Source organism: Plectropomus leopardus, chromosome 3 (assembly GCF_008729295.1).
Source record: "Plectropomus leopardus isolate mb chromosome 3, YSFRI_Pleo_2.0, whole genome shotgun sequence".
Classification (NCBI taxonomy): Eukaryota; Metazoa; Chordata; class Actinopteri; order Perciformes; family Serranidae; genus Plectropomus; species Plectropomus leopardus.
Window position 1 is genome coordinate 15873540 of NC_056465.1, and position 9389 is coordinate 15882928.

Here is a 9389-nt window from a genome sequence, read left to right on the forward strand (position 1 = left end):
GCCGTGTCTCAGACAGGATAGGGCCCTTGCCTATGAGGCCCAATCAGGGCCAAATTTGGCAACTATAAATAGGCCAGAACACATTTGGTGCCGGCCACTGTTTCATCCACCTGCCATATGTCAGCAGGAAACGGCCCATGTCTACAACAACTCAATCTGGGCTAGATTTGACAAAAGTAAACAGGCTAAAGCTGGCTTACATTTGGCACCATAGAGACGAAACATAGTCCAGTAAGCCGACACTCAGTCACAATTGAGCCGAGTCCGCTGGCTAGCTGGGAAATTAAAGCGACTACTACAACATCTGGTAATCACACCAATCCCAAATGTGTGTCTTACTAGTTTTATTTATTTTTTGTTGATGTTTATATTTTCTTCTCATTGCTGTGAACTGGCTGTTTGTTTTACAGGTAACTGATAAAGACTACACACACACACACACACACACACACACACACACACACACACACACACACACACACACACTCAAGGTTGATGATTATGACAAAAGTTAAAAATAATTTCTGATCCAGCTGCAGCTCTCCTGGATGTTTTTTTTGGTCCCTCCAGCGACTCAGTCTCACCCTCCAGCTGAGCATGTCTGATCCCTAACACAGTCGGATATTTTCTGCCTCTGAGAGGCTGATGCAACATACCAGACACGTGACAATACTCTCACCTTTCACACACTAACCCAGTGCTGCCTAAAAACACAGTCTACCCCCACCAGCACAAACAGCACGCCCATCAGTGTGGAAGCTCATGTACTGTACATGTGCAGATCTGATGGGACATGCTGTGTTGTTGTAATCTGCCTGCCGGCTTCAGGAATGTTTTTGGAAATGAAAATTGCCTCAGCTTCCTACAAATGTGACAGTGTGATGAGTTGACATTTCAAATCTGCAGATAACCACAGTTAGTCTGATGTTTAGAGACAACATTATCATTTTATCAGATATCTGCCGGTCAGTGTCATCTACCAGATACAGAAATACATGTGAAAACTTGTTATGGTATTATTATCATTACAGAAACTTTCAAAACACATGCAGGGAGATAACTGCACAAAAGATCGACATTTGATCTCTGACTCGGTCACAAATACAATTCATAGAGATAATCTGCATTAGTTCTAAATTATATATGTTGAAGGAAGTTATAAACAAAGTGCAACAGACCTTTTAGAAAGTTGAAGCCCTTTATATTATCACCAGGTTTTCTGTTACTGAAAAGGTGCAGAGGTTAGTGTTTTTTTAAATGGTTTAAATCATGGTGCCAGTGTCGCCAACTCCAGCTCCAGAAGTCACTAAAAGTTGCCAGATTACGCATCATGTTCATTTGCACAGTAATGATGCCATCCAAATGAACTTCGATGGAATATTCAATAGCAAAATCCTCAACAAAACATTTAAATTTCTCACACATCCAATCCAGTGAGCGAGAGCATCAACGTAGCCACTGAAAACCCGGCTCTGATAGCACAAGTGCCACGGACTTGATTACTGTAAGCAGTATACATGTACATGGGAATCCATTACAACATAATATATTTAATTCCTTTTCTCCGTTGGTCTGAATAATTTGCTAAACTTGCCTCTATTGTTTTTTAGAAATAAAGTCCCCCTGAGCATCTAAAATTTCACGAAATACAGACAGTCACAATGTTGGCAACACTGGATGCAAACTAAACTACAAACTTTTTATAGCCACCTTTGTAAGTCTACAGAGTATTTTTTTATTCCATAGGCGTTTTTGTAGTGGAGCATCACTTTAAAGCTGCATTAACTAATTTTTTTTTGGCCATTATGACCACATAATTTTGATCTCGTTGTGAATTTGATAGCAAACAGCTGACCTTTAACACATCCAGCAGACAGAGAGCAACATTTGGAGTTGTGTTTCTGATCACCTAATTAATATAAGTCCAATATTGATGCTCTTTTAGCTCTGTTTTTGGTCTCTATCAACTCCTGAGGGAAATATCTGGCTCTGCACTGCTAAATACTCCACTATGTTCACCAGCTAGTTGTTAAATGTGTCTGTCTCCTGTTTGGAGCTGAGCAGGTAGTGTTCAATGTTTTGGGTTTTTTAAAACCTGTAACAGCTCCCTGCGGTGGCAATTTTACTGCTTTGGTTCTCTCTCGCTACTCTCAAATTGCAGTTTTCAGCCGTTTCTGATCAGCTACAATGGCAACAGAGAGAGAGCTAAGAGGATGGCGTGTCAACGTTGCTCCACTGTTGTAGGGTATGTGAATGTCAACACATTGAATATGCTAAATCAAAGATGACAGCATCGCCCAGATGTGCTGATCACTGAGATGATAAATGTTTGGCTGCTTTGAATTTTTAAAAACGAGGTGGAACTACTTCAAACACAGCTTCTAATACAAAAGTTTAATTATTAATTAGTCCTCCTATTTGTGCTCTTTTTACTTGTATATTGACTAGCAGTTGAACATAATGAAGTAATTAGTAGTTAAAGAGCCAATATTCAGGAGATGGTGGAGACCAAAACAGAGCTAAAAGTATAGAGAATACTGGACATAAATCAGGTGGCCACAGAACAGAGAATAAATGCAAATTGGAAGAACTTAAATCAGTTAATAATATCAAGGCTTTTCCAGGTTTTCCATGACCGTGGGAACCCTGGTTTATATGATAGCAATGTCAATAAAAATATAAAATTAAACAGACTGTTAAAAAAAAATTCAAAATGGCATTATTTTTAGTTCAACGTCCTGATTCTGAAGATTTAGTTTCAATGTTTAATGATGATTAGCACCACAATTTTAAAGGAGGGTAATTTAAATCCAAACACTCAGATCTTCCAGTGTCTGAACCTCCTCAACTTTTATTCCAATTTACAGGAAACAGCTGTTATTGTAACTGAGGCCATGGACATGCAGGCCGCCTCGTCCAAACACAACCATCTACAAGTCAAACATTGTGTCTCGATACAGCTGAGTAAGGACAGAAAAAAACTCCCTCATTCAGCTAATTCTGGACAGAGATGCAGACACGAAGCTCTGCCTCACATGGGCTGAGAGCTTGGAGGATACGTGCAGGACGACAGTCTGCAGCACAGATGATACGTGCACCGGTTCACAGATCACACCACGCAGTACAGACAGCAGTGTAAATGATGTAAAGGGCTATATTAGGAATACAAACAAATGAAATCAAGTATCCGGGTCCATGTGCGAGACAAGTGTCAATGTTTGATTTTGTTTTATCTTACTGTACTTTGAAACTGTGCAGCCGTGCAAATACATTTCCTCTTTTGACTGTCTGGTTTCATTTTGAGTCATGACCTCTAAATTAAACAGTTGTCTAAGCAGTTTTAAAAAGCCTCCAAACCACCTGCTCTTGGCAGGCTATTTCTTGGATTGTGCTGAGTCGGGTTGAGAATGACTAGTTTCCATTATTATTTAGTTTGACAAGACAACAGTGCGTTACTCAGCGACAGCAATCAAATATCTAAGGTATACTAAGTAGGGTTTTCCTAAGATACAATGTAGACTCATGAAAAGTTATCCCTCTCAATCACTGTCAGTGTACGGTGGTGTGTTAATCTCCATAGACTCTAGCCTCGGCCTGTATCGTCTTATTTTCTTGCTATTTTTTTAAAGCCAGTAACTGACAAGTCTTGCAGTAGTATATCTAAAACCAAACAAAACTTTTTGACATTTTGTTGTTTTTCCAGTTCACTGACTGCAATGTTCAGTCCACCACATTGGTCAACAGATATATATCAAATATTTTAATAACTTTTGTCATGAAATATTGTGCAGACAATCATTCACAGAGAATGAATCCTACTGACTTCAGTAATCCTGACTTTTCATCTAGTGCTGGCATGAGGTTCATAATTGTGATTAAATTTGAATAAATTGTCATAACATCAAGACTACACACGCATGCGCTCCTTATGATGAATTTTAGTATTTAGTAACCTGGAGACAGTGTTGGACATGGGATCCCATTTATTGCTCAGTGATGCATTAAGCCATAATAGTTAAATTGCTGCATATAAAATTACCTGAATTATTAGCTGTATGAGCCTTGTGTCCAGGTCCCTTAAAACAGCCATGATACAGCCTCACGGAGCAGTTAGAGCTGTAGATTCTTAGTCTCATTACAGTATTTAGATGCAAAGTTCTTCATGTTGACATTTTTATTTTTATACACAAGATTGAGGCTTTTACAAATTCATATTTATTATTTTATTTTTACTGATCAATACTTTCTTGATTAATCAGAAAGTAATTAATAGTATCCCAAAAATGGCAGTTTACCTTCAAGCTCAAGGTGATGTCTTTAAACTGTTTGTTTTGTTCGACCAACAGTCAAAGATATTTAGTTTATTATCACATTACTCAAAGAAAAGAAGCAAATCCTCACAGTTTAGGAGTTGGTAATGTGATTATTATCATTGATTATTTGTTAGCGTTACCAAATATTACAAATCGATTTATCAACATATCCCTTCAGTACAAAAATAGCTTACAGAGAAGTTCCCTCTTTATATCTCCAACACAGTGTGCAAGTTTCTTTAAAATGCTTTTCAGAGGCAATATCGAAAAAGCTATGGTTTGCCAAAATGCACTGCATGTGATTCATGTCATCTGTGCCTCATCAGTACACCACGCCCCTTGTGTCTGGGTGTGTGCGTGGTGCGTGTGTGATTGTTGGATTGTGTTGTCAAGACCGAGTGCGTAAAACAGCCTGAGGGGTGAACTTTCCCCTACTTCTCACACTGACTCCTCCATCTTTGAATTTTTTCCAGCATTCCTCATTCATGCTGAAGACACATAGCGACTCGCCCACTCACTGAGATAAACAATATTAAAATATCACTGTTTTATCTTTGAAAGATACAAAATCTGATCATTGCATCTTATATACCAATATACAAAAACACTGTCTATCTGTTGAGGATGTAAAATTGGGATTTTTTAAGGATGAAAACCACATACTGAACTTAGATGTATACTTAGAACATGAATAAATGAAGTCTGTGAGATGCAGGATTCTTATGTTACATAGAATTACAATAAGAAGTTGATTAATTTCTTAAATGATTAAAAGAAAATTTATCAGTGACATATTTTTTTAGATAGTTTTTGGGAGTTTTATTACCTTTATAAGACAGGACAGACATAGCGTAAAAGGGGGAGAGAGAGGGGATGACATGCAGCAAAGGGCAAAGGTCGGATTTGAACCCACGACCGCTGCAGCAAAGACACAGCCTCTGTACATGGGGCGCATGCTCTACCAACCGAGCCACCGGGCATCCCTATCATTTACAATTTTGATAATTCATTAAATAGTCATTTTCAAGCTAAAAATCCCTAAAATGTGAAAATTATTGGTCTTACAATATAGCATATTAAATATCTTGGGTTTTAGACTTGTTGGTCAGTTAAAAGATAACATGTTATGATGTCATCTTTGGCTTTAGGATATTGTGACTTTTCATTTTTCACTGTTTTCTGGTATTTCATAAATGACTAACCAATTACTTGAGAAACAATCATTGTATGTATCAATAATGAGAACATTCGTTAGTTGCAACAGTACACAGAATATTTGAGAATTTGAAAATAAAAAAAAATTAATTACATGTAACGGTTCATAACGAAATGTATATTTCACTATTTCCACCTGCTAAAAACTACCAATCAGATGCAGACCTGCATAATTCTTTCAAGCGTTTTTGTCAAAAAGCTCATTTTGAGCTTAAAACAGAAGCCACGTTTCTGTATCAATACGATTTTAATGTGTCATTCAGACCTTGAATTACATCATGGTCCAGGTTGTCATAAAGAGCAACCACTATGACAGGCTTTCCACGCCTCCAACCTCCCTCTGTCCCCACCTCCAAGATCCAACAGCCAATCAGAGGAGACCTCTGCTGCAGCAGTGGGCTATAAAAACCTCACAATGCTGTTCATCAGCACACATCAGAGACAGAGAGATCAGAAGCAGCTTTCTGACTAAAACAGACTCTCAGCAGACAAAAAGATGAAGATGCCTCAGCTACTCATCCTCCTGCTGGCTATTCTGCTGCACGCAGCAGCCGGTTTCCCTGCAGCTCTGCCTGGCCGAGACAAACACGCCTCCTGGGACGACGTGAACGTGGTGGCTCATGGGCTCCTGCAGCTGGGCCAGGGTCTGAAGGAGCATGTGGACAAGACCAAAATCCAGATGAGCGACGTCAGTGCCAAACTGAAGGCCCTCAATGGCACAGTGGCCGAACTGGAGAGGAAGCAGCGGGAGCAAAATGAAGCTCTGAAGGCAAGAGGCAAAGAGGAGGAGGAGGAGGAGAGGGAGAGGATGGTGGCAGAGCTGGCCAACAAGGTGATGGCAAAGGTGCAGGAGGTGCAGACACAGGGCGAGGATGTCCACACCAGGATGGACAGGCTGGAGGAGAAGGTGAACGAGATGCTTAAAGAGTCAACACTGGACAGCAACAACAGCGAGCATACAGGAGTCTCGTTTATCCAGGTGAGAGAAAAATGTTGCTCTCATGTTAATTCAGCTTACTTGATGATAATTAGTAGTTCTGCAATGAGATGACTAAAAACTGAGAACACACTAATCAGTCAACTTTCTAAAAGACTGACACATCTTAAAAATAAACTAAACAGCTGATCTAAAGCCAGATCAATCAGTACTTTATTAAAAAAAACAAACATTTCTTTTCTGAAAACTCTCCAGAACTTCCATTAACTAAGAACCAACAACTGCACAATGATACCGTGAAGCTGACGAGTTATTTCATTTTCCCAGAGGCTGATGGCAGCTCAGAACAGACGCATCGACCAGCTGGTGGAGAAAATCAAGCAGCAGCAAGACAAACTGGAGAAGCAGAGTCTGCACCTGCAAACACTGCAGAGCAAGGTGAGCGACACCACTTTAAAGTACACACCAAACACTGTAGGAGACTACAGAATGATCCCTCTAACTAAAAGAGTACCTTAGCATCTGCTAGATTAATGTACATTATTACATTATGTTACATAATATGAAACCTTGCCATGTGATCCACCAGGTCGCACACAAGAGAGTAAAATCACACCGACGGAGAGATGAAGAGACAGCACTGAGGGGAGAGCCTGCAGAGCAGAGCAAAGACACATCAGGTAAGAAACTGTTAAAACAAAAAAAAATTCAAAGTGATGGAGACAAAGTCACTACGGGGGGAAGAAAAAAAATCTAAAGAAGTGAAGAGGTTGAAAAGACTTTGAATGGTAGCTGTTGTGAGAGGTTTGACCTTTTGAGTGCTGAAAACTTAGGCTGCCATAGAAAAATGAACTGATGAGTTACTCTGCCCTCATTCCACACGTTTGTAGGCATTTCTCCTCAAGTACGAAACCTATACAAACAAGTATTTAGAGGTAAAACACAAATGCCTCATAAATGCACGTCCACAGATTACATTGCATAAAACAGTTGTGAAATCTAAACCAGTGTCATCTAGTTTTCAACAATTTGCAACAAAAGAGGAAATTTACAGGATTAACAGCAGTGATTGCAGCCATAGGAGGATTAATGTATCCTCAAGTGACCAAAGACCAAAATAAAGTTCACCTTTGCACCTGACTTTATAATACATGACACGCTGGCAGAGCAGCTCACATTCAGTCCAAAGATCAGGAGAAAATGAGGACAGCAGCTTTTCAAAAACACAACAAGCTATAACACAAGCTGTAAAAAAGCAGCAAGTGACATAAAAGCGAGGAGTAATCAGCTATTTTTTTAAACATATGCTGAATTTAATTTCCAAAATCAAGCCTGCTGAGCTCAACTAATCTAAGTTTTCTGTGTTTTTGTTTTCTCAGGTTTGGCAAGAGACTGTCATGAGCTGTTTGCAGGAGGGCAGCGAGCCAGCGGTGTCTACACAATCCAGCCGGAGAACTCTCAGCCCTTCAACGTCCTCTGTGAAATGACTTCAGGTGAGTCAAACTGGAATTTTCTGTTAAGGGCGTCTGATTTTAATTAAATGCAACAATGTTACACTGCTGAGGGCTGAGCGAGGAAACTTTTTTTATCCAAATCTACAAATGTTTAAAACAGCAGTAAAAACACTAAACAAAGGGCCCCAATTTTAGATTGAAGGGTTATACTGATCAGCATTATGACATTTAAACGGCTCTCACGTTTTGGTCAACGAAGAATAAAGTTTTCCAACACAGTATCAATAAATAAAACAGTTTTTTAAAAGTATCTTATGTCATAAGCCTCTTTAGTTTAACCTCCTCTCTTTCTCTCTCTCTGCAGATGGCGGATGGACGGTGATCCAGAAACGTTACGATGGATCCCAAAACTTCAACCAGCTGTGGGAAAGCTACAAGAACGGTTTCGGCAACCTGAATGGTGAGCATAAACTCAGCTCAAAAAACGCTATAGAAATATCTGTCTCTACACCTCAGTGCTAAAAAATTAATCTCTACATTCATCCCTTCAGGTGAGTTTTGGTTGGGCCTGGAGAACATCCATTCTCTCACCAAACAAGGCCAGTACGTCCTGCAGGTGGAGCTCTCTGATTGGGCGGGACAGCAGAAGCAGGAAGCTCGTTATCGACTCCAACTTGACGGAGAAGAGAAGAAGTTCACGCTCCACCTGGAGCAGGAGTCTTCATCTGGGGTCCAGGAGAGAATAATGACGACCAGAGAATCCGGTCTTCCTTTTTCCACAGCCGACAGAGACAATGATCTCGCTGCAGACGTCAACTGTGCTGAACTGCTCTCAGGTAGGACGGCTTCACTGACCCCAAAACCTCGACACACTCAATCTCTCTGAGCGGCTTCATAACAGCAAAAAAAGAAACTATAAGTTGTTTAAAAATGCTCTTTTTGTTTCAGGTGGTTGGTGGTTCAGTAGTTGTGGTGAGTCAAACCTCAACGGCAAATATCCCAAAAGGTTGAGCGCGCTCAGACGACAGCAGTCCAGAAGACAAAGGATGTTTTGGACGTCCACAAAGGGACAAAACAACTCTGTGAAGACCACTCTTCTGAAGATTGCCCCCGCCACAATGCAATGAGCACATCAGTTTGTCTCAAACAGAGGACAACAGAAACTGTATTTAACTCTGATTATTGATCCCTGCAATCACGCACTGGATCATCAGATATTTCTATGCTGTGCCATACGATCACTCAGTCTCAGTGGACATGTTCAGTCATATTGACAGTAACTTTATTCCCTTTATAAGGGTTCCTTATCTTATTCTGTAATATTTGCTGTAAGTGTTTTAAATACTTCTACTTTGATAATGTACAGTGTATTATTTTCAACATGTATACACTTTAAGCATTTTATATTTCATTTATATGAAGTGTTGAAATAAAGTTTTTAAAATGTTTAGTAAATCCTGGTTCTTTGTT

The 9389-nt window shown here is 39.8% G+C and overlaps 1 protein-coding gene across 1 annotated transcript; it reads left to right on the forward strand.

Moving 5' to 3' along the window:
- The first annotated feature begins 5976 nt into the window (after positions 1-5976).
- LOC121965234 (angiopoietin-related protein 4-like) lies at positions 5977-9244 on the forward strand. The gene is made up of 7 exons (XM_042515396.1): positions 5977-6507; positions 6793-6903; positions 7055-7145; positions 7845-7958; positions 8284-8379; positions 8471-8755; positions 8868-9244. The coding sequence occupies exons 1-7, from the start codon at positions 6025-6027 to the stop codon at positions 9044-9046; spliced, it is 1359 nt and encodes a 452-aa protein (XP_042371330.1). The 5' UTR covers positions 5977-6024; the 3' UTR covers positions 9047-9244.
- The last annotated feature ends 145 nt before the right edge of the window (positions 9245-9389 follow it).